Source organism: Lonchura striata, chromosome 3 (assembly GCF_050655825.1).
Source record: "Lonchura striata isolate lonStrDom1 chromosome 3, ASM5065582v1, whole genome shotgun sequence".
In the NCBI taxonomy this organism is placed as follows: Eukaryota; Metazoa; Chordata; class Aves; order Passeriformes; family Estrildidae; genus Lonchura; species Lonchura striata.
Window position 1 is genome coordinate 60,333,277 of NC_140705.1, and position 25,843 is coordinate 60,359,119.

The window sequence follows — 25,843 nt, forward strand, 5'->3', positions numbered from 1 at the left end:
CTAAAAAGACAGTAATAATTCTTGATTGGAATGCTTGATGTTGGGAGGCTTCACCCTGTAGTGAGTCAGTAAATCTGTAGATTGGGAAACTACAGTCCAGTTGTGTAACTACAGCAGTTAGAACAAGCTCCAAAGAATGCTAGTATAACACTGAGAATTGCCAGTTTCCTTTTTATTTCCTTTATTACAACCTAAATTTCTATATCCATACTGTAGAAAAGCTAATTTTCCTCTTACTGCTTTCCCCCATCTTGGACTTGCAGACAAAACTGCTGGCTCCCTCTCATTCTGGAGAAACTGCAGTATCTGCCGGAGGTGTAGAGATGCTGGGGATCAGAGACACCTTTGCCTCTTGCCTTGTGCTGTGGCAAGGTTCTGCTTAATCTGTGCCATGCTTTTCTCACACAAGGGAGCATGAGATGAATGTCAGGATCCAAACTCCCAGTGGAGATGCTCTGTTGCCACCTGAGCAAAGGAAGCAGTAGCTTACAGTACAAGACCCAGGCCTGCTCTTGGCTCAGTGAAATCAGTTAAAGCTTTTTGGATTAGCAGGGTGTTTTTTTTTCAAAGGAACTGACAAAATAACTTCAAAATCCAGAACCATTTGTATCTTGGAGCAGAGGTGGTGGTGGGAGAGGGGAGATATGCATGCAACCAGTAGATGAAATTAATTTTCTTATAGCTGATAGAATTGTTAACCTTTTTTTTTTTGTTTGTTTTGCATGTTTGCAGTATTCTGTAAATGAAGCAGTGGCCTTGATTCCACTAACAAAATATTTTAATTTCTGAAATTCTTGTAGTTCTTTGACTGTTTGATCCTTTTGTATAGGATCAGAAGTAAATATGAAACACAATAGTTACTGTAACATTTTTTTTCCCTAGGCTGTGTTTTGAAAAAGTTCTCTTCATGGTGTTCATTAATCTGGACTGATCCAGATTAATATTGTGGAATTCATCAGAGATTCCCATTTTATGAATATTCAAAGTGTCCCTAAGCTTAGCTCTACTATTCAGTGTGTGTATTGGAGTGCCAAGGAGCTAAAATCCTTTTCTTGTGAAATGCTTTTTTCCATGCCCATTTACAACTTTGTATAAGTTGTAAAGGTAGATAGGACTTTTAAGTGCTATCTGCTACTTGGACACAATATTTATGGCCAGTAAGAAGGAAAAAGCTTATTGGAAAGTCAAACAATTTTCCATTTTATAGTATTTTGGAACTAATTGTCAGAAGTTTAAATAGGTTTGGGGCTGATGTATCTGCCCAGGGAAAGCCTAGGGAGGTTTCCATTGTTAACTATACACTTAGTAGTTGGGGAAAAAACATTTAGTCACTTAGTTTTGCTTTGGAATTGGTTGAGTTTATAAACTCATCAGTAGGAAGGTAGCGTTACAGCTTACTTGCCAGAAGTTCTTAAGGTCTTCATTTCCAGCCTAGGCAAGTGAGCCTAGAAATGCCAGTGAAATGGAGATTACTGGCAGAAAAAGATGAGGAATGTATTTGAAATGTCAATATACAGACCAGGTTTCAGATGTACCTCAAATTCTTAATGCTCTATAATAATCCATTTCTGCCATTTCTGTAGCATTGCAATTTTTTATAAATTTGTTTTTCAATTTCTTAAACTAGTTAGCAAGATTTGTTTCTATTTTTTTCCCTGTTTTCTACTTTTTCTGACTTTTGAAACAGGCAGGTATTTTGACTAGAGCAGGTCAATAAGTGGACTTCAGCATAATGACTTTATTAAATTCTATGTATCTCTTGTTTTTTCTTTCTCTACAAGCTGAATACTTCAATTTTTTTTTTCCTGAATAACTTTAATTTCACTGCTGTATCTGGAAAATCTAGTATTTGCATCTGTTCTTTTATTAGACAGAAATACATTTTGCCTTTCCAGTCTGGTCATCACTGGGTATGTTTTGCCAGTTTTTCTGAAGGCTGATAAAATCTGCTGTTGCCTTTTTTTCTGGGAAACGCTCATCATTCCTGTGAGTAGAAGCAAGAATTTAATACTATGATGTATTACTTGAAAAAGGCTAAGAGAAAGCTGCTTTTCCCATTATTCAGATGCCCAGCATCTGAGTGCTGTTAAATTGACTCACAGAAAATGGATAAATTTTGGCAACCTGCTGTAAAAAGGACATGTTCAACACCTCCAGCTACTACTGCTGAGGGAAGAGCTCTGGAGAGTGGTGCTTTTTACACCCCTGCTTAAAATGTTCTTATATTTCTAAAGGTGTACTGCTTCTCTTCAGTTCATTTTTCATGGAAGTAAAGCAGTTTATTCTTATATTTCCATGGAGGCCAGATGTGCTGCTGGAAAGAAAGCAGTCAGTGTTATTAGTGAGCACCGTTTTTGTCTCTTTATCTCTTTTTTGCATGGCATAGTCTGAAAGTGCTGCAAGCCTCCATTCTAAGGGAAAAGTTTTCATACAAGGGAGCATTCAGAATGCTTAGGACACATGGTTTTCTGCAGTGTTGTGCTGCTCTAGTGGAGAAGACCAGTGTTCGATTTTTTTGTGCACATGGTTTGGGATTAGATTTGTCAGCTGAACAGCTGAAATGTGTGTTTTTTTTCAGCTCTGTTTTTATTTACACTGAAGTAAAGTATCTTTTAACCAGCCAGAAGTATTTCCACATGATACTCATGAAATTAAAATGTGGGGGTGGGAAGTTCTGTTTTCCTCTGGTTTTCTGTAAGAAGTTGTGTCTGGGTGAGGATTATAACAACCTACAGTTTTGATACAGGCAAGAGTTGGTGGTGAATGTCTGGCTTTTGGTATTTTTTTTTCTATCACATGGTTTACTTTCAACAGAAGTTATTTTATTGTCTCCTTTGACAAAAAATATTACTTTTTGGTTAGTTTTTTTTTTTTCTTCCCCTTGCCCTCCAAGTACAAGAAGGAAATCATTGCTGTATATTGAATGATGTTATTAGTCAAATCAAATGTTTCAAATATTTCTTTATGTAGTGTAATAGCAGTCAGTGCACAGCAAAGCCTTTGACATCTAAACACTTAAAAATTAAATTTGTTTTGATTTTCCCTCCCTCTTCATGCCAGATATAACAAGCCTAATCTCACTGCTTGTTTCTGATTTGCATAGTTCTTCCCATATAGTCTCAAAACATAATTTTATGTATTAAATTTTATGCACAGCAGTGGTTATGTACATCTGCAGTTACTTGCTTTCCTTTTTCTGAATTGCTTGCTCTGTGAACTACTGCCCTTTACCCAAATTGGAGTTGGAATATGTCTTGTATAAAACAAAACAAAAAAGAACTGTTTGCTAAAGTTAGAAACCTTACCTTATTCCTGTGGAAAACATTGTACATATAGTTCTGGACATTACAGAGAACAACCAGTCTTAAATCCTTGTGGTAGATTACCTCCAATAAGCTCCACATGAGAATTTTATCTTTTAAAGTTGTAGTTAGTGTTGAGTTTGCAGTTCAAATCTAGGAAATATTAGCTTCCTATGTGCTGAGTTGTTTTTTGTACATTCAGCCTTACCCCACTTGCTATTTCTGTAAGTTAAGGATAATTTGTGGTTTTGGTTTCTTAGTGAAATCTTGTACATAAGCTGGAAGACTCACTGTTACATTCTTTTCCACATACAGGCTCGTGTTATGTATGATTTTGCTGCTGAGCCTGGAAACAATGAGCTGACAGTCAGTGAAGGGGAGATCATCACAATCACCAACCCGGTAAGAAAACTGAGATAAAATTTGCTTCAGTGCACTTTCCTGACCTACTTCTATCAGCAGATGGAAGGAAAATGGTGCTGGTGACATCTTAAAGTCCTGGCTACCTTTCCCTGATGAATAAGCTAAAAAACAGTACAAAGAATTTTCTAATAGTCTTGTGGAATCAATATAGTGTTTTGGAGGATGGGGCCTTCTCAAACTGTGCCCACACACTTAAGAATGTGCTCAGCTTTGTTTTCCCCTAAACAGAGCTGAGAGACAAGTCAGAGGAAGGAACTGATGGTGGTGATTATCTTTACATCTGAATGCCTTGTCTATTTTTGTGTGTGTAATATTGCACATTTTGTGCGTATGTAACCTTTCAGGTGTTTGCCACTTGCATTTAAATGTGACTTTCAGCTCACTTCTAGGTTTTGAGTTTCTTAATCAATGACTTCAGCATTCCAAGTTTGGTAAAGAACTCGCAACAAAAATTTTTTACTGAATCTTTGTGTCCTTTCATAATTAAAGAAATATGGACAAGGTGTAGGGAAGAAGTGGTGACAATACTATCACAATGCTATGAGGGCATTGTTAAATGAATAGAACTTTTCAGCACTGATATTTGATTTATGTCCACATTTTGAATTTCAGTGTACTTTAATTGTCCTATATAATTCTTACCCTTGTAACAAGGTATTAGATGATTCTGCTTTGAATTTTGTGTAATTATATGGTTTAGTGAATAGACTTGCCTTGTAAAACAAATACGAACAAAAACCACCTAATCATGAAGCAATGTTGTTTATCCATTTGTATAAAACACATGGATTCTGTAAAATAAGCTTTATTCTTTGAGGATACTAGTCATGTGTAATCCTGATAATTTTTAGTTCCACTGATCTTCATTACTTGAGGCAGATATTTAATAGAGCCAGCACCCTCTTGGATAGTGTGCTGTGCTTGTGGTAGGGGTTACATTTTGAACAGATTCAGGAGCTTAATGCTATTTCACAAAAGTAAGACTAAATATAAATAAATGGATCACCACTTTTAAGCTAGTTCTCACTGACCAAGACATCTGTGGCTTAAGGCAGTGTACTCAAAACCAAGTAAAACTTTGTTTTATGCTGTCCATGATAAATTGCCACAAAGGCTCATGATCTTTTTTTTTATATGATAAGTTTAGATGGCTATAGCTTAAGTCATGCAAGTCCACTGATGACTGCTTTCAAGAGTAACACTGTGAATATGACTTCTGGCTCAAGATGTCATTGCTCTTGTAGTTTAACCAAGCTAGTTGAATTTATAATCTGAGATGTCTAATTATTTTTGTGTTCTTGAGTATTGAGCTTTTAAGTATGTAGGAGAAAATAAATGCAAGTTTTTATTTCACTAACTGCTTGATCTTAACTGCATAAAATCTTGAATACATAAGCAGGCTTCTCCTTATTGGAGTGCAGGATTATATAAAATTTTGAAGTGAAAGAACAAAATTGTGAATAAAAAAATACATCAATTGAAAATAAATTAAGAAAGCCTAAAATTTAGTAATTGCTGTCTAGCATATGTGTCTCAAATTTTCATCTATGAGCTAACTTGACATGTAGCTATGTGTTCCCTAAACAGGTTGATTTAAAACAGAGCTGGTTTATTCCAGATAATGTTTCCTGGAATTAGCTTAACTGCAAATGTCTACAGAGCTTTTGTAGTGTATGTAGAATATGTATTTTAAAAACTCCAAACAATATCATTATGTCCCACTGAGATCAGAGCTGAACTGTTTTTATTTCTTTCTAAACTAATAGCATAAGACTGCTTCTGAAAAGAAATGTGAAGTGGAAAGAATGAGTCCAGATTTTATGTGGCATGTGGCTCTTTTAGTCTTGAGAATAGCCTTAACATTTCTGTGGGTGATAGCTCTCACTCCTCACATGTCTCTGCACCTTCAGTAAATGAGGTAGAGATTTTACAGATATCACCAACAGTTTTATTCTTTGTGTCTTGTGTCTTTATAGTCTGCTGATTAAAATTAATTCATTGAAACGGACATACTAATAGCTGTGTTTATATGCAGTCTGTGTCCAGACAGTTGATTGTGGTTTCATAAATGATCAAAAGTGCTGAAAAATCAATTATTTTTTCCCCTTCATGCTTGTTAAAATCTGAAGTCCAGAACAGCTGTGTAAAACCAGCATGGTCTGCGTTGTGTTTAAATGAGTATCTGCTACTTCAGCAGCTTTGCATGAGTTTATTCAGTTTCACAGTCACAGCTGTTTTGAACATTGACAGCAAGACAATGCTTCCTGCTGAGCATTTGACATTTGACAGCAAGACAATGCTTCCTGCTGAGCTAGATGAAGCATGTTGTAGGATCCATCTAGCAAAATTATTTCTATATGACTTCTTTTAGGATGTTGGTGGAGGCTGGTTAGAAGGAAAAAACAGCCAGGGCGAGAGAGGACTTGTTCCAACAGATTATGTTGAGGTAAGTGACACTGCTCAACACTAAAAAAGCAGAACTGCTGTAAAGACCATCCTCTGGTTTGCTGACCAGACTGAAATGCTCAAACAGAAAGCTTGGAATATATAATCTCGTTGTAGCTGGCTTTGGACACCAGTACAAACATTCCATCTGAAGCTCCTGAGCTTCTTAGTGGTTTAACAAGAAATGCAACAGGAAACTGTCTATAGTAAATACAGCTGATCTGCAGAACATGAGTTGTTTTGAATCTGCTTTGGTTTTGGGGGACTCATAATCCAATAATTGTGGCTTTTTTTCTGTCTGAAGATAGAAATACGGAAGTGAAATGAATAATGCAAGTTTGCACTGGTATTCTGTGGAAGACTTGATGCGTGCTCATAAATCTGGAATGGAGCCACATTTCTGGGGCTCAGGACATGGGTTACCAAATCCAGAGACTACTTAGCTTTTCTTCTTACTGAGACCCTCTGTTGTCTCTTCAGTGTGTGTTGTTCTGATTGTTGTTTAAAGACCAGTGATATTGTTTTGGGGATGTCATGGGATCACAGTGCAAAGACTGCAATCTCATTCACTCTTGGGTGGCCCAGTGTCTGCATGTATGCAGGTTGCTGCTTAGGTGGGTGAATACCTAGGCTGTAATTCCTGCAGCCTTTTAAGGCATGTGTCTCTCTTTCTTCAGCAGTGCTGTATTTATAAAAAAAAAAACAACAAAAAACAAAACAAAACAAAAAAACCCAAGGGGGAGGAGGGGAAGGAAAAGCAGGATCATGCTGGCTCACATGACCTTGTGTTTTTGCTTTAGTTGTTTAGTCCTGGTCTGGTAGCTTTTGGCTTTCTAAACTTACTATCCCAAATCCATCCCCTGAGCACTAAGTTCACAGTCTCCAGGCATTTACATTAACAACATTTAATCCCTAAGCAATTTATAAATAGGTGTTCACTGCCACAGCAATCTTGTATGTTGTAGTTGTAAGGCAACCTAGTTCCATCTGGTGTGGAAGTAAATCCTCCAGTGTATCATGTCAGTTTCTTGTAAAAAATTAAATTTAATTTGAGTTTGAAAAGGTTATATGCAAACATCTTAAAGTGTAGCAAATGAGTGTTAGGGTGATTGTATATGATAAAGCATAATTTGATTAATTGAAGCATGAAAAATTATTCTCAAAAAAATATTCTTTTCCATTTCAGATTATAACCGAAGGTGCAAAAGATGGCCTTAGCTGTGGTAACTCATTAGCTGATCAGGCCTTTTTTGATTCCCTTTCTTCAAATACAGCTCAGACCAACTCTGCTGCCAAAAGCAGTAATCAGGTATGTCTTGTGATTTTTCGGGCACTGTGGGCATGGAAACTTCTATTGATGTAATTGCTTGCTGTACTTTATTTGTGAACTTTCATTAAAGTACTAATTAAAGTAATTGTGTTTTCATTAGGGAATACTTTTGTTGAATATTAATGATGTGTGTGACGGCACAGATACTGTCACTGCTGGAAAATTTAGTAGTCTTAACACTTTCAGAAATTGAGCATTTTTATTCTTTTCAGTCTGGAGTGATATAAATCCCTAACTACTTCAGTCTCTGTAAGAGTAAGTGCACTCTTAGCAAATTTATTTTATTTTCAAGCTACTTCTTTTAGTATGCTAACTTTTTTAAGGAATGAGAGCTTTCTTTTTTGATGTCTTATACAATTAGGGGATCTATACATCAGCAGCCAGAATATATTTCTTTTTCTGAATTTGAGTAAGAGTAGTTTCTTGTGTTAAAAAACATGAAGGAAATTCATGCATTGTCAGCTGCAGAAGAAGCTGACTTCGGGTTTGCTGCAAGAATATTTTTGTTCCTCTATTCATAGCTTTTTGTCTGGTGCACCAGTTCATTAAGCAGCAAATATTTAGTTCCAGGTTAGGTATCTGAGGATACATTATCTTAAACACAAGCAGTTTATTATGGTCTACAGACTGGTGCATGTCCTACATGTAGGAAGTTAAACATTTTGATGTCCATAGGTCAACAGAAGAACAAAATCTGCCTTTTTTCCAACAGCAGCATGCAAAGGTCTTTTGTGTTGGAAAGTAGATTCTTTACTTATGGTAACAGCTGGGGGGACACACCTGGTTTGTAGGTCAGTTAAATATCAGTTATTAGTTATTATTGCACCACAGGACTTTGACATGAAGTGAGATCTTTTGAAAAGTCTACATGGGACATTTTTGTATGACAGTGAACATAACTGTTCATTGACTATAGAGAGTTTGATTTGGGCTTCCTTGTAGTCAGCTGGACAATGCCAGGATTGTTATTCTGCCATTGTGTGTCCTCACTGGAGGACTCCAAACCTCACTGTGACTGTCTCAATGTTTCAATGTTTATTTTTTTAATTGATACCCTGTTAATATGTAAGGCTAAATGCAGAACTCATTAAATGCCTCATGAGTTTTTCATGTCAGACTGAGCCAAATGTTTTGATTATAGGTTAGTTTTGCCTCAGTAAAAACTGCAGTAGTTTGAGTGCAGAATGGGGAACCTCTTTTCTTCCTTGCTGTCTGTTACTCTTGTCCCATGTTTTTCCTGCTGTAGTGTTTCTAGCAAAACTTTGCATCTGAGAGGGCTTGAGATATTTGCAGCAGCTACTTGCTGCCAAATCAGAGAGTACTGTTTCTTGGAGGAGAAACATAACTTAATTTGATCTAGGAAGAATTACTTAGTAATCTAATACACAGAATATTTTGAATGGGAATAGAGGTATCTGTCAGATCTTGTTCTGTGCTTAACACATGGTGCTTGAGCTTGGAGAAGAGAAGAAAAACGGTCTTGTCTGTGCAGAGGGGAAGGTCAAAATAAAGGTATTTGCTATATTCTAAATAATAGAGAATTACTCTGGCAATCTAGTATTGGAAGTTGCATTTCTAGAGGAGTGAAAAGCTTGAAAATGTAGTCACTTTACACTGTAGTTTACACAAGATCAACAGTATACTGTCCCTGTGTACAGATTGCAGGTTTTTTCATAGATTTTGGAAAAGAGTAACTTCATGAAAACAGCTTGTCACATTTCCATCAGTGCCCTACTCTTAGAAGTGTCCTGTTCCTCTCAGTTATCCTTCAAATGCTGTGTGAGATAGCTGGGAGGCCCACTGTGCATTATGGTAAAACTACATTACTGGCATGGAGAGGGAGAGAGAGGAGGACAGGGTGCACCTGGATCTAGCCAAGGCCATGCAAGATGCAAGATTCAGTTTTCTTTTTTTTTTTTTCAAAGGAGGAACCGTTCTGTTGTGTGGTCAGGGTTTTATGTCAAAAGTTGTTTTCATTTTCTCAAGTCTTTTTTTCTTGAACTGAGTTCAATAACTGCTATTTAGTTATATGCATTTTCTATAAAACTGTAGATCTTGATTTGAAGACTGGTTTCCTCAGCTTCTGACATATATCTGGTAGATTTTTTCTAGTGGCTTATTGCTAATAGGATTTTTGTTTGTATAATGAGCAGTCTGGAAGCAGTTCTGGCTTCCACTTTTGACTGTTAGGCATTTCTCAGAGATCAGGGAGCTCTCTAGTGCACACATTTTCTCCTTACAAAAATTCTATGGCTAACTGTCTTCTTAATTAAGAAATTCTGTCTGTTCATTCTGTCTGTGTGGCGCAAGACCCTATTTTCTTACTCTCAGGGAAAAATGCAAGCTTTCTTCTGCAGCGACTTTGATCTCATGTCTGTGAAGTGCGTGCCTTGCTCCTGTGTGCATTGATCATGCAGTGTCAGACAGATTTGACATTGCTGCACCAGTGTAGAAACACTTAGAGAGGATTGCATTGGTTCTGGTAATACTGCACCAGGAGGTCAGGCTGAGTCACCCTGCATACTGACATGTCTCTTTGAGCCACTTTCAATAAGAATGCAATCTCCTACTTTGTGGGTATGACCCTTCTTCCTAGAGGTATTGCTCTGAATGTGGTAAACATAAACTCATTTGTTTCTCAACACGAGTTTGCAGAGGCACTTTGGCTTGAGTTCAGATGAACAGTCTGTTCAAGTGCTTTAGTGACCAACTAGGTCAATATACAAAGCTTCTAATCTTAAATGAAACTCACACTAGGCTATGGAGAGTTAAGAAAAATGAAAAATTATGTGTCAATGTAAGGGGAATAGATGCTGGAGGTGGCACTGTACTGGAAACTAAAATGTTTTTAGATAGACTAGTCTGGTAGACTTAGTAAGAAATAGCAGTATTTCTAAATGCTGACATTTGATGGTACCTATTATATTTTGCAGTAACACGGTGGGGTTGCAAGTTTATTACAAGAGATCTTTATAAAAGCAATTCTAAATAAAGAGGATGTTTTAGTATTTTTTCTTACTGCTATTGTATTGAAGAAATTGCTTTCTATAAACATTGTCACTCTCACATACACATGGTTGCACAATGCCCCCACTCCCCAGTTCAGTAAGTTAGAAGATGTTTTAATTCCTAGAATTCCTTCCATTCTTCTAACAGCAAGTAAAAAAAACCCAAACCAGGTTGTTGTGTAGTCTTTCAGTGCCAAGCTTTATTAAAAATAATAGATCTGGCTGGGTTGAAATGTGGTGCTTTTGTGGTTTAACCCTTGTAGGCAGCTCAACCCACTCAGCAGCTTATTACCCCCTCAAAGAAGTAAGGGAGAAAACTAGAAGGGTGACTATGGGTCAACTCTTGGGTGGAGATAAAGCAAAATCTTCACATGCAGGCAAAGCAAAATAAGGAATTCATTCACTCCTTCCCATGGGCAGTCTGGTGTTCAGCCATCTCCAGGAAAGCAGAGCCCCATCATGCATAACCATTACTTAGGAAGACAATTGCCCACTCAAACAACTCTTCTTCTTCCCCCATCCCTTTTTGCATTCCAGACAGATGAGAGACTTTTGGTTTCCTACTCTGGAAACCATAACTTTTTGGTGTTAAGAAAACATTATTGATTCAAGCACTGTTCTGCTTCCTGTTTTATTTTCTTAAGAAGGTTTTTGTTGTTGTTCAGTAAATAATCTCCTGAAAAGAAATTAAAATGCAGTCATTAAAAACAGTTTATTTCCTTTCTTTTCTTCAGTGAGAAAGACTCAATAACCAGAGCAACACTTTGATATTGTACCCTACGTGGGGTTGCCACAGATCTAAAGTGACAGTAGAAAAAGGGCACAGAGATACTTCCTAAGAAGAGAAGGATTCCACCTGATCCTTGGCAGTTCAGTTTCTCCAGTTCATTCCTTGCATCAGTAGTGTCCCAGCAATGGCTGCCTTGATAAAATTTGCAGCTACTCTTTTAAAGAGCTATTTGAGAAGATGCTGGGGGCATCAAAGCAATCAGAGGAAGCAGTGAAGCTAATTAAACACAAAATGAGGGAAAAATTTTACTCAAGATGATTATTTACACACTCAGAAGAAGATAAGCAGATAGGGGAATTTATTGTTGTATCTGCCTGTAACATTTGTGCTTTAATGTCTGAAAAGCTTTAAAAAAATTATACAAGAAAATACAATTTAAGGAAGCCTTAATTGTCAAGGATGGAGGCTTGGCTTGACTTTTGTATGAGTCTCATGCTGTTTTGACTTGGTAGCTCTTGGATATAGAGAGCAGAGGGAATGAGTAATCTTCTCTGTCAATCCACTGTTCCGCTGAGTGGCAATGCAAGCTGATAATTTCAGTCTGTCATTTGGAACAGCCAGTAAGTATATCAGCACTTATGCTATTTCTATTGGTTAGAGTTGCATATACATATATATATAAGTTGCCTGTAGACTCTATTGGTATTGGAATAATAATAGTACTGAAAAGAATATAAATTTTGTCAGGTTAAGCAAAGTGAACCTAAAAAATAGAGTGAACAAAAAGATTGTAATTTTTGATGTAAAATGCATCAAGTGTTTTTCCTCTTATAATATTTCTGTGATGCTGAGTTTATTCCAGAGGCTGTAGCAGTAGAGGATATTCTCTTTCACACTTCTAGATTGTGCTTCTTATTGCACTTGACAAAGAGGTTATTATCTTGGTGGCATTTGGAGCCTTCATAATTTACGTATGTATGGAAATACAGTCATTAATGTAAAATTCATTCTGAGTTGTCTCTTCCAGCTGGGTTGATTTGGGGTTTTTTGTGGTGGCCAGTATTAGTGCTTCTCTAGTTAAGGATGTATTTGCATTTATTTTGTTTGTGTTTCAGGTTCAGAGACTGCTGTTTTAACCGTAGTGATCTCTCTTCTCCTATTCTGAACCACAGCGTTTTTTCATTTATCTAACCTAAAATGCTTTAAAAGTTGTGAACAAGCAGCAGCTCTCTTTTAATGATAGTGTTTATCTGAATTATTTAGATTTTGTTACAACTGTATTGGCCCAAGCTAGTTCTTTCTGTTGAGAAGTTAAAACACTCTCTGTACAGTCTTAGTGGTTCATAAACAGACTGTATGTACAACTTGCCATAATGTAATCCAGCTGTTTATAGCCTTTGTAACCTGCAGCCTTGAACATAGGATAGAAATACTATAAATTTTAGTATCCTGTACATTTTAGTTTGGTTTCTCCTCCTCTCCTTCTAGAGCTCAGTGTAACCTTTTTTCTTTCTTTTTTTTTCTCCCTTCTCTGCAGAATAAAAAGCTAGTATTAGAAATGTATAAATGAAAATAAATTGGACTACTGCCTGTCTGTTTCAGGGTGGAAGTGGATCACAACTACATTGACGTAAGAGCTGTAGATGTGGCTTCCCTATATTGAATATATAAAAATAGTTCTTGTACCAAACTGTATGTTGCATTTGTAGAGGAGTTTGTTCCCTTTTCTTGACACTGATTCTCTAATCACTGCCAAGTCTAGTTCTTGATGAAGAGGACTGTACACTTCTTAGTTTGGGGTCGAATAAGTATCCTTAGAGTTCACAATTTTATGAATTACAGATTGTTCCATTGATTTATGTTGACCCTAGAGAATCCTCATGTTTGTGTCTTCAGCAGAGCAGCAACCCCTCATGAATAGGTACAGGAAGCATTTAACAGAAACCTCTCATGTTTGTCTTGCTTTATCCAGTGGTAAGAGTAACATCAGTTGGGATAATTTCTCTTGCAGAAGAAGAGTGAGATAAATGGACTCTTACGTGTGCAAAACCTTTTCCCTTCCAAAAGCTGTGGGACATATGTGTAGGCAGGATGAATAAGTAGTTAGTGAAAACACTTAGTTTGATATCCAGGAGCTGAGGCAACTCAAGATACCTGGTATGTAGATATAAGTTGTTGAACATGCCTAAGGAGACCACTAAAGAAGCTATTTCCAAAGTTTTACTTCATATCTTTGAGGCTTTTTGCAATGAAGTGCTGGAAAGGCAAATTGTCATTGTTGAATTTGCATACCATAACTCTCACTCCACCTCCCTGAATTACTGTGAAGTGCAATAAATGCTAAGATTGAAGAAAACAAATATAGTACTTCTATTAAGAGTGCAGTATTCTACTTATGTGGAAATTCTGATATGCATGTTATTAAATTCCTGTAACAGCATTTCTGTTCTTTGATGAATCTCTGTGTTTAGTAAAGGAGAAGTGTCATCACAGGAAATGTTACTCACTTGTACTTGACTGTGTCCAGTTTGTCTTGTTAAACCAGTATGCTAGATTATCAAATAAAATATGCAGGTAGGTTCACCAAGGTAGTTACAATTACAATTGTAACTTTTAGTTCCTGTTACAGATAATGATACTATAAAATCCTCTATTGCTGCATGTGATGTGAAATCAGCTCTATCTCCTCCACCGCCTCAGTCACAATATTGCATTCAGACTGGTAACAGGAATTTGTGACCAACTCTCATTCAAGCAAAGTACAAGGCAGTGGCTTCTCTACAGTACTGGAAACAGTGGCTTGCTTGCTTTGAAATGAATCACATTTACATATTAAAAAATAATCATCAACATATGACAGTGATTTTATCAATTCCAATTATAGAGTTATGTTGAGCTTTTTTGTGGATGACCCAGTGGAATGCAAAGGTTTAGGCAGGAAGTTGTTAAACTGCTGTAATACTGTGATCACTCATCTCCTTCATCTACACCCATACCCTCAGGCAAAACATTACCATTGAAATATTTTTCCACAATTTACAGTGTTGGTATGATTTTTTCCTTGTCTGATTCACAGAATTGCAGAATGGGTCAGGTTGGAAGGGACCACAGTGGGTCATCTGGTTTGACCTCCCAACTCAAGCAGGGTCATTCTAGAGCACATGGCACAGCATTGTGTCTAGATGGCTGTTGGCTATCTCCAGTGATGAAAACTCCACAGCCTCTCTGAGCAGCCTGTTCCAGTGCATGGTCACTCACACAGTAAAGGAATTCTTCCTGATACTCAGGTGGAACTTCCTGTGTATCGGTTCCTGTCTGTTGCTCCTTGTCCTATTGCCTGGCACCACTGAACAGAGCCTGGACCCATCCTCTTGACAGCCTCCCTTCAGATACTCATAGATATTGATGAGGTCCCCTCAGTCATCTCTTCTCAAGGCTGCACAGGTCAAGCTTCCTCAGCCTTTCCTCATAAGAGAGATGCTCCAGTCCCTTGATCAGCTTTGTAGCCCTCCTTTGGATCTGCTCCAAGGGCTCCATGTCTCTCTTTTGCTGAGGAGCACAGATCACAGCTCTCCAGATGGGGCCTCACCAGGGCTGAGCAGAGGGGCAGGATCATCTCCCTCAACCTGCTGTCAATGCTTTTCCTAAAGCACCCAGGATGCCATTGGCCTTCTTGGGCACAAGGACCCACTGCTGGCTCATGGACAGCTTGTCATCTACCAAGACTCCCAGGTCCTTCTCTGCAGAGCTGCTTCCCAGCATGTCAATCTCCAGCCTGTAATGATGCCTGGGGTTAGCATTTCCGCTAACCTGCACACTTACAGTGCCATGTGGCACACATGTGTTGCACAGTCCCCTGCACCACAGTAGGGGGCTTGCTGCAATATGTAGTTTCCTTCCTGAGGGTGTTTTTTGTTGTTGTTGTTTGTTTTTTGTTTGGGGTTTGGTTTTGGGTTTTTTTTTCTCTCACCAAGTTCAAGCTCTTCTTTTAAAGAGGAATCATGGACATTTGTAATTGAAAGTGATAAACTGAAAATACCCAGTAACACTCTTCAATTCCTCAAAAAAAAAAAAAAAAAAAGACAACTAGGGACACCCCTTTCCTCTCTTTCCAAACAAAATAGAGTTCTTTTCCCAAAAAAGAAGGATAAAACCTTGTTTAATCTTTGTAGCTGGATCCTGAGGTGTCTAGATGACACTAGACAACATCCAAGAGGAAAAGGGAGTCTTTCTTCTCTTTCTGGCATTGCTGTGATTGCTACTTAGAAAACTGTCTGAAATTTGTCATCTGTGTTTCAATAAGAAACCATTAAGAATTGAAATCAGCTTAACAGAAGACAAGGATATAAAGAAGTGACTTGATTGCCATTTACATGTGCAGGTGTGAGTAACAAAAACAGAAGCCTGAGAGAGCTCCATTGAATAAATTATACAGGATTTTTAGTGTCTGAAAGTTGAAACTAAGCAAACTTTAATTAAAAAAAATTAATTTTCTTGAAGCAGTCAGGGTGACAATAGATGTGTTTTTCCGCCCCTCATCCTATCACTCAGTATTCTTTACTCAAGTCTAAATTATGTATCTTTCTAAAACACCATTCCATACTTCAAAGATGGAGTCTTTTGCGCTCAATCAGGAGATGATAGATGGAAATCCTGTGCCTGCAGTGTGCACAAGAAATGCAGCCCCTAGTCCAGTTTGGTTGTGAATAACCTTATAGGTAAGGAAATGGGATTTGGAACAGAAAAAGAACAAAAAACAAATGGCTCTGCTCATGGTACTATCTCAGTTTGTCCACTGGTGGTTTAGATTTATTTCCTGCTGAAAACAAGGAGTGTCCAGTAGGTGTGTCTGGGCTTTGTGTTGTTTGTGGGCTGGCAAAGCCCAGTCCACTGCAGAGTTATGAAGGGGGCACTGGGGTTGGTAGTGGAGGTGTTGGATGATGGTTTCCTCAGGAAGGAAGTGAGAAGACAGGAGTGGCTGAGGGACAAATGGGTTCCTAGGACAGCATTACTGCAGCTTCCTTGCCAGCTGCTTTTGGAGATCATGTTGCTTTCAAGTATTTATCTGTGGGAACATTCTAGTATTTAAGTCCATAAAGGTGGTTATTCCTTAAAATCTAGCCTATGTCCACTTCTGCTTTTCCTAGAGGATTTCTTTAAGGATGTTTATGTTATACTATAGAAAAGCGGCCTTCCTTCAGAAGTGGAAGAAATGCCCTGGACTACAATGCTCTACCAAGAAGAAAGCTTAACCATAAAATATTGTGGGTATGGCAGCTACTTCAGTTATGTGCTAATATGCACACTTGTTCTATCTTAAACAGCACAGCAAATGCAGTTCTGTGATTGTTGCAGAGGAGGCTTTTAGCCCTACATCTTTCTTCATGGAGAAAACCACTTAATTTTTAAGGTGTCTGTCTATATACTCAGTTGTTTGGGTTTTTTAAAAATGTATCTATCAGAGACTGTTATCCAAAGAACTTAACTTTAGTATAATGTCTGAATATGCTTAAGGCTTTGTTTCCATGCAGGTAACTAAGGCAGCTATAAAACTAGAGAGGTATGTTCATTCCTGTGAGCTATTCAGCTGAGTCACCTTGACTTTTCTTGTGTTTTCTGCCATTGCTCTGTGCTGTTTGTCTCTTTTAAACCCTTCTTGAAGAGCATAACACTTCTCATTGCAGCTTTGGCTGTCCTGAACTTCCCTTGATATGATATAGGCTTACTTTTGCTGCTCACTGCTCCTCCAGCATGGCTTCTGTCTCTGAGTAGATTTCAAGGTGTATTTCTTACAGTTGGAGGTCATTATTTTTGATGGCACAGTTAACCTAGGTCTTTCTGGGGACTTAAATTAGTCTTACAGTCTGAACATTGTGTTTATTTTGGCTTTTGTCCTTCAGCAGTAGGATGGATCTACTTGTCCATCAGGGGTATGCATTAATATGAAGGAGTCTGCCAGAAACAAATTAGTTGGCCAGGAGATCAAATAAAGATTTTTACCCAGGGCAGAGAGAGACAACTCAGTGCCTTATACTTTTCAGTGCTTAACTGTCTATAGCTTTGAATTCTCTGGAAAATAGTAAATATGTCACTTCCCCCATTTAGTTCATGATTCATTTGGGTAAAGATACTGACATTCCACTTCCAAGCTCAGGATTTTTCTCTTGTGGTGGAATTTTTTTCTCATTCAACTATTAAAAGATCTTTAAAAACATACTAGGTTTCTCTCCCCATCCTCCAGGCCCCACCAGTAATGAATGATCTGTTTCTGTAGTGAGTTTCAGTCTGCCCTTAGTGGAATCCTCTTAGTACATTCAGTAATGGTTCCCTCTGTTATCAGTTCCCAACATAGCCCTTTTGTCTTGTTTTTCTCCTAGGACAGTAGGAGTGAGCAAGTCCCTAGTAGTCTACAAAAGGATGAATCAGCTGTCTTTTAGGAGTTTATCCTTGAATTTAATCTCAGTGTACTTGTTTGATGTTACCCTGGGGAGCAAGGAGATGGAATGTTTCATTTGAAGGCTGATCAGTTTCTTAGTTGTGTCATTTCTTTTTGTGTACATTTGAGAGGGCTTGAATACTTGGATATTAGATGTACTGTATCAAATTATATTGACTAAATATCAGCTTCTTGCAAGGGCTCTTCACCTTTCTTATGATGACTAAGGAGATCGGAGGATTATCAGTTTCAGTTATGGAAAACTAAGGCTGTAAGAACATGGCTTGATGCAAAATACTTGAGGTTTAATTATGGTTTATTCAACCAGAGCGAGGCCAGAAATGAACTCTTGTATGAAGATTGTCAGCTGCTGAGATCCACAGAACTGCTCACTAGGGCTGAGATGACCTTTTTAATAACTGCTATGTCTTTAGTTGGTCGTCCGTGATGCTCTAGGACTTTGAGGATGGCAGGCCAGATTCTTGAACCCTTCTCCAGGTTTATTGGTTGTTGACTGCCACTTAGGAGTGTCCACAGTATATGTGCCTGCAGGGGAGCATTTCAAGAAAGTTGAAGAGAATCCTGTAAGTGCTCTTTGAAAGTTGTTATCTGCAGATTCCTAGGCCATCTCTTTACTCTCTTCCCCAGTGCTTCAGAAAGACATGAGGACCCTTGGACTGAAAGGAACAAGGGAGAAAGGACTGAAGGGAGAATAGCATATTCTACCCCTTTTATAGCATATAGGTGATACACCTAGGGGTAAGAGCTTACCGCACACCTTTCTTGGACACTTCAGAAGTAAATTTTTCTGATTTGAAGAGTGCTTTTATGTAGGTACATGGAGATAAGACATCTGGGAGCACAATTTTAAGTAGTACATTTCCCTCTGCTGTACAGCATCTGTGTATATCAGCATTTGTCTGTGAGTGTGATGATTACTCTTGACAGTCATTCTTTAGTAGTGTCAATATTATTGCCTTCCTCTTTTTTTGCAGATTTTAAGGTTTCTTTACCATTTACTTGCGGTACCAGATTTCTTACTAACTACTACAGAAAAGAGGAAAACTGTACTCAGTGTTTTGGTGATCATGCCACTTCTGGAGTTTTATTTGCTAGTGATCAGCAAAACAGATATTGCAGAAGTGTAGGAATATTACTATTATGCAAACTAGTTTTTTCTAGGTTCTCCAAATTATGTTAGAAGCAACATAATGCCTGTGTGTTTTCATTTAGCCAGGAATGAACTCTGGCTAATTCAGAGTGTGGTTATTGCTCTTTACATAAACTCATACCAGGTGAAGATAGGAAGAGAGCAGACTGGTGTAAGTTATCTTTGTAATTTGCTCAAAGTAGCACTGGGTATCAGCCAGCTATCCCCCAGTGAGTCTTGTTCTTGCATCAGTTTTATCCTCAAAAAAAAAAAAAAAAAAGTTCCCAGGCTATCACTATAGAAGCTTTCCACATAATCTGTCTCCCTTCTCTCAATTCCTGGAGATCTATTGACACTTATGAGTCTTGTGAATGGTGATTTTTCTCCCCAGCTTGGGGGCTTGGTCTTAATTTCCAGATCCTGGAAGGAATTGTGAACCTAAATATATAAAGGTGTTATGTGATAACATAATTTTAACATAATTTTTGAGTCTTTATGATTTGATAGTGTCTATGAAGTCTGACTGTCAGATGACTTTATTTGAGGAAAAACTGAAGGGAAACTTCTTATTTTGTAAGTAGAATATTAAAATAAATGGGAGGAGAGAATATTTAGTGGAGAAAATTGGGATGTGGAGTAGCTGTACTTTTTTTGTGTAAGACACACATTTTTGCAACTAATAATTTAGTTTTTACTGGGAGTTTTATTAAAATTTCCTGTATTGTCAAGTGTTCCAAGATACATGTAAATGTTGTAGTCTAATAGTAATTAATTTATATAAGGCACTTTTATATGCTTCTTCATGGTAAAAATAATGCTCTAGCATCAGTAGGATTTGAGACTTCTTTTTACAAAGCTCAGTTTCTCCCTCTGCTGAACAAGACAAGCCTTCTCAGCTTTACTTTCCTTCCACTTCTCTTTCTTCCTCCTACACTTCAGGTGTGTGGGTTTCGATATGTGTGCAGTTTTTTCTTTCTGCAGCAAGTCTCTGCACTAAGTGTCTGGAGTAGACTACACTTAACTAGTCAATGCTTTTTCAAAGTGTACTGTTAAAATCAAGGAGCTGAGCAGGATGCTAAGCTATTAAGCCAAGATGAACTTGCCAAATGCAGCAGTTAGAGACATATCTGCTCTGCACTCCTTCACTGAGGTTTCCACCTCCACAGCAGCTTTAGCAGAAGGGGCTATGTGAGTGCCTTCACCACAAGCTTATGCTGAGAAAGTAGGTCTACAAGGAGATACCAGACTGTTCCTTGGCAGATGTCTGTTTTCTTCCCTCATCTTCACTGTGAATGAGTTAAGCTGTGATAGGGAAGCTCATCAGGTAAGGTTTTAACTCCCTACCACTGGTGTGGATGGGCAATTTATTATTTGCTTTTAGTAAAGCCACTAATCTGAGTTTGATAAAATGAGTATTTGCAAAAACCTAATTCTTGACTTCTGAGTTCTGGTTTTAAATGTGCTAATTAGCCCATGGCTTTAGGTAATTGATAGTTCACAAGTACCATACTTACTAAGGTGTCAGTGTAAAATAATTACCATGGGTGAGATTGCTTCCTAATGCTGTTGCAACAAATAATTTAGTTACCCTGAGGAGAAGTACTCTTATTAGTATGTATTGGTGTCACATTGCTGGAAAGCTGATCAGTTCTTCCAAGTGCTTGCTGCATGCAAGAGTTGTGTATCTGGAAATACAAGATTTGGCAGCTGCTTCTAAATCAAACAAGTGAAGTGCTGAATGCAAACCCAGCCTACCAGCAGGACATGAAAGACTTCAAGAAGAAAGTACATGGTTATTGTTTATTTCTTCAGCAATTCTTCTTTACTTTTGTCTTCATACAATGTAGGCAAGCATTGCCAATGATCCTTGGTCCAGCTGGAATGTTGGGAAGTCTGGGAACTGGGATAATGGAAATGCTGTTGACAGCTGGGCAACGAAATCTGAAAGTGCACCTGGCCAGAGAAACAGCACTTCAAATAACTGGGAGGCGGCAGCAGCATTTGGTCATCCACAGGCATATCAAGGACCAGGTGTGCTAATAATGCTTGTTTTTTTCCTTAATAAATTAGAGTAGGTGGACAGTAGAGGTAAGAATTATTTAATATTTCGTAACTATAGACCATGGCTTATTTAAAAAACAAAACCAAACCACTTTCCTAATACCACATTGTCATGTGGGTAAGCTGGGCACTAAAATAATAGGGGTTTTAAAAATTAAATAATTTTTTTAAAAAATCGATTTCACAGTAACAAACACCTCAAACTTTTATGGAAATCTCACAAACCAAAGTCAGATTGTGCATTCATGATCTATTCTCAGGCATGTTGTTCAGTTTGCATAACTGGAACTTTTAAAATCCCTTGAATTTGTGCTCTCAGGCCTTTGAAGGAATAGTCTCTTAAATCCTTAATTTTAAGAACTGACCAGCTTTTCTTCTACCTTTTTGTAGTAGCTGCCTAAATTAAGGGGACAACCCATAATTGAGGAATGCTAATTTGTTCCATATTCATAGACTATGGAACATGGTTGAGTCCATCTTAACACATCATCATCTCTTCATTAATTTTTATTTTCTTTATTTCCCCTCTCCCTCAGTGGATTTCTAGTGCACTGCTTTGCAGGTTGTATCTGATGGGGATAATGCTAATTGAGGAGGAATTGTAAAATAGAAGGCTGAAAGAGATTTTAATATATTTACTTGGTTAATTATTTATATGTGAGTGCTGAAGTACCTGCTTCTGCTTTTGAAGAGAAATTATGTAACTTTCTCCTTTCCTGTCCCCTGATCCCTCCTGTACTTCAGCAGCTGCTGATGACGATGATTGGGATGATGACTGGGATGACCCAAAATCAGCTTCACCATCGTACCTTGGTTACAAGGAGACTGAGGCATCAGAGGCTGGGGGGGTCCAGCGTGGAAATTCTCGTGCAGCTGCTATGAAGCTACCACTTAACAAGTAATGGAAAATGCAAGGGAAATGTGTATATATTAAAGAGAATTGGAATTTGTCAAGATGTGTAAATTCAACATCCTTGAAATAAGCAATGTTAATATTACTGTTTTCAGGCAGAAGAGAAGGTGAATTTGTAGTTCAGCATACTCCTTAAGCAAGCAGAGGACACAGATCCCTGAAAGCTTGAAAGAACATGATAAAGCTGTATAATTTTTGGAGATGTCATACAGGCAGATGACACTATCACAGTGCTTGAGCTTCAAGTTTTTAAAATTTGACTATTTTGGACAGTTTGTTCTTAATGTGGTGGATGACTTATCCATACAGTAGAAACTGATCAGAGATGCTGCACCAGTTTGTGAGCAATCTGAGTTTCTAGTGGGGAAAGGTTCTGTTCTACTGTGTTTGTGCATCATCCAAGTTGTTTCTTGACCCACAGAAAGTTTGATTTTATAGATAAAAATCTTACAGTAGCATCAAGCTTTGTCAGAGTTATACTAGCATTGTCTCAGGTTGCAGCTTAATGTTTGTTTATTCTAAAACTGCTTTCCTCTGAGAGCTGGTGTGTGGTAATCTCTAAGTGGATGAAATCAGAGTGGAAAAGGATTTTAAAATAATGGTTCCTTAGGTATTTAACTAAAATCAACTGTCTCTGCATGACTAGTTAATTTTGTTCATCAGTGGGTTTTTGTGTCCAGTGTTGCATGAGTACCTATACATCATTGTTTACTTGTAAGCTCACAAAAATACCTTTTTTAAGAGATTTTTTTTGTCTGTGGAATAAGTCCTGCTATACTGTTTGGGTTTCTGCAAGCAGGTTGGCAATACTTCAAGGGCTAATTATCTTCCTAATTAGAAAGAGAACCACCATTTGATTTTTATAAAGACTTTTGTAAGACTTTTGGAATATTATAGTGGTTGTCTGGCTTTCTTTTAATTGGTGAATAAATTATTTAAGATAACTCATGTTTAGAAGCACTTGATAGATCTTCTGTTTATCATTCTTTCAGATGATTGAGTTCTTGTAATTCAAAATCTCAGGTGCATGGGCATTTGTGTGTGTGTGGTGTTTCCAGAGAGGGTGGGGCTGCAGGAGTGATAGATGTTACTTTGTGTCTTCCTGTAATGTTTGGTATGATGGTCAGCAGAGCAGGAATAGCCACTTTGCTCTGCAAGAAGGAGCCTATTACACACACAAACACACAAGACACACATGAAAAACCTGGATGTCAGTAGCCAAAACTTTTCTGCTTTTTTCAGTGCAAAATGGTGATTGTTACAGTAATTCACATAAACTATTTTCTATGCTTGAGAAATACGTAGGGTTTTTTTCCTGTAGTGTCAGGTAGTATTGCATATGTCAAAGGAAGGAGAATTAATTACTCACTTAATTTTATTGTTAGGTTTCCTGGATTTGCAAAACCTGGAATGGAACAGTATCTGTTGGCAAAGCAGCTAGCAAAACCCAAAGAAAAAATTCCCATAATTGTAAGTTGGGATTGTGTATAGTTTTTCTGTGTGGGTCGTAGGGTTTTTTGGTGGATTTTTTTTTGTTGTTTTTGTTTTTTTTTGGTTGGTTGATTAGCTGGGTTTTATAATCCTCTTCACCTTTCCCTATTTTCTCAACTAAACTTTTATCCTCAAGGTTGCTGTATATATTTGGGTCAGAAGAAACTGGTACTGAACACATAATTAGAAATAGAACTGTCATAATAAAAATCATAAGTATGATGATGACAATTATTTTCAGTACTTTTTTCCTCATATTGTATCTGCATTATTTGTGATGAACATATGCCTTTTTGGGATTGGGATGCAGAGCAAATGCATTACATTGCCTGTTTGTTATCTAGATTGTTACATGTAGGAGCTACATTTATAGAGGTTTGTAATATTCAGTCCTGATGGTCAGGTCATTTTCTGATCTGAAGACCAAACTCTTCTGTCTATATGCTGTTCTAGCAAAATGTGGTTGAAAAAGCCCTAGAATTCACCATTCCTTTGTTATTTGGTAAAAATTGTAAAATACACAAGATAAAGTCAACTGTGGTCTTTTGTTCCTGATTGCAAGAAGCGTCTCTGTTTCCAGACTCAGCCTCTCACTAAAATCAATGGAAGCTCTCAAGTGAAGAGAGAAGATATTTGTCCCCTTGTTTGCAGCTAGTGCAACATGATGTATTTAAAGATACTATTTGCAATTTCTTACAGATTGGCGATTATGGCCCAATGTGGGTATATCCTACCTCTACATTTGACTGTGTGGTGGCAGATCCCAAAAAAGGTTCTAAAATGTATGGTCTCAAGAGCTACATTGAGTATCAGCTGACCTGCACTGTAAGTGTATCTGAAACAGGATCTTTTGTCTCATAAATATGTGTCATTTGTACATATAAATAGAAATTGTGTGACTTGGTAAGAGCATTGCAAGAGTAAGTGGTAGTTGTCAAATTCTTTTACCCCAAAGATTTTCTTTTTTCTAGAATTTCAAGTTCTTCTCTATTAAGGCTCTAATTAATAAATTTCATTTACATTCCATGTGGTTACCATTCTGATCATGCTTGTTTCATGTGACTGTGTGTAGATGCCTGTCCAAGTTCAAAGTTGTGTTTCTCTTACAGAACACTAATCGGTCTGTCAACCACAGATACAAGCACTTTGATTGGTTGTATGAGCGGCTCCTGGTTAAATTTGGATTAGCCATTCCAATCCCTTCTCTTCCAGACAAGCAAGTAACAGGTAATTATTCCCAGTTCTGAATTCATGGAATGGGAAATAAGGAAATCAGATTTTTATAAGGTTCATGTTTCTTACTGTTTGTTTTTCCCATTATTTTTAAAGAAGGTGACAAAGAAACCCCAGCTTTTCTCCACTCATAGCTTATGATGAGTTGTTATAACTGATTGATAATAACAGATCAATACTATGAGAATCACTTCAAAACTCAGGTTCAATTATCTAGTCTAGTGATTTAAAAAAAGGTAATTAAAAGCAAAACAAACCCCCCTTGTTACTATGTGAGATAATAATTACTATTGGAGAAAAGAGATAGCTATTTATATTCTGTATTTGCTGATTGGCTGGGCAAATGGTTTTGCTTGGGGGTTTTTTGAGGTTTGGGGAGGAACGTGCATTGTGTTTGGTTTTGTTTGGGCTTTTGTCTTTTGCATTTGATATGTTATGTTGTAGGAGCTTTGACACAAAGTTCCCAGAGGAAAAGGAGAATCCTCTGAGTGGTTGGGATGGGGATTTTTTGCTTCTAGGTGAAATGTTGCAGCTGTTTCTCCTCTTGCTTGATTTCACACTTGATTTAGAAAGCACCTTTCATTCAAATAGTGTTCTGCTCTGGTTTGATGTTAGTTCAGCTTGACCAAACTGTCGGAAGCCTGTGGAAATCTTTTGTTCGGACTTCAATAAAAGTGGGATTGGGTCCTTTAAATGCACTTAAGTTTAGCCATTGCAACAGAATATGACAATGTGTATGCATTTTCAGTAGTCTCTGGCTTATTTTCTACAAGTATAGGCTAAAGTGCCTGTGAAGGAAAGAACAGACACCAGTATAGGAGGAAAATGCATTACTTTAGCCCATTTCCACCTGTATGTTTTCTGGTAAGATTATACAGCGTTTAAGATAAACAGCCAAAACCAAACATACAAGCATCGGCATGTTGCCAACCACGTGGCTGTGGGCATCACTCAAAATGCAGCAGCTCTGCTGTGTTTGAAGAAAGCTAAGCATTGATGAAGTTGCTGGGATAAATGCCGAGGAAACTGAAAAGTGAGGAAGTGACTTCTTCCCCTTAGCCTCGTGTTTAGAATTGACCAGCATTTTTATTAAACATGTGCATGTCTGTTAACAGGAAACCAGAAGACATGATGGGGTCCCTAGATTTCATTGTAACTATATCTTAAAAGACCCAAGAGTCTGGCATCACATCTTGGCAAAATCCATTGCCTGTGAATTTCTGTCTTCTGGAATCTGTGGGAGAGAATACCTTGCCCCATGCAAAAAAATAATACTTTTTTTAAAAAAAGCGTGTCTCTTTTTCTGAAATATGAAGAAACT

The 25,843-nt window shown here is 37.7% G+C and overlaps 1 protein-coding gene across 4 annotated transcripts in view; it reads left to right on the plus strand.

Annotated features, from left to right (window-relative positions):
• Positions 1-25,843, plus strand: part of SNX9 (sorting nexin 9) — an 81,548-nt gene that overhangs the window by 34,867 nt on the left and 20,838 nt on the right. For 2 of the 4 annotated variants that reach the window (XM_085575262.1, XM_021532100.4), the window contains 8 exons: positions 3,618-3,704; positions 6,097-6,171; positions 7,357-7,479; positions 20,672-20,855; positions 21,633-21,783; positions 23,184-23,268; positions 23,989-24,114; positions 24,399-24,516. In XM_085575262.1, the coding sequence (XP_085431388.1) occupies positions 3,627-3,704; positions 6,097-6,171; positions 7,357-7,479; positions 20,672-20,855; positions 21,633-21,783; positions 23,184-23,268; positions 23,989-24,114; positions 24,399-24,516 (940 nt within the window). In that variant the 5' untranslated portion in view covers positions 3,618-3,626. Of the gene's footprint in view, positions 1-3,617; positions 3,705-6,096; positions 6,172-7,356; positions 7,480-20,671; positions 20,856-21,629; positions 21,784-23,183; positions 23,269-23,988; positions 24,115-24,398; positions 24,517-25,843 lie in introns of all 4 variants that reach the window. The other 2 variants (XM_085575261.1, XM_021532099.4) reach the window with 1 other exon arrangement.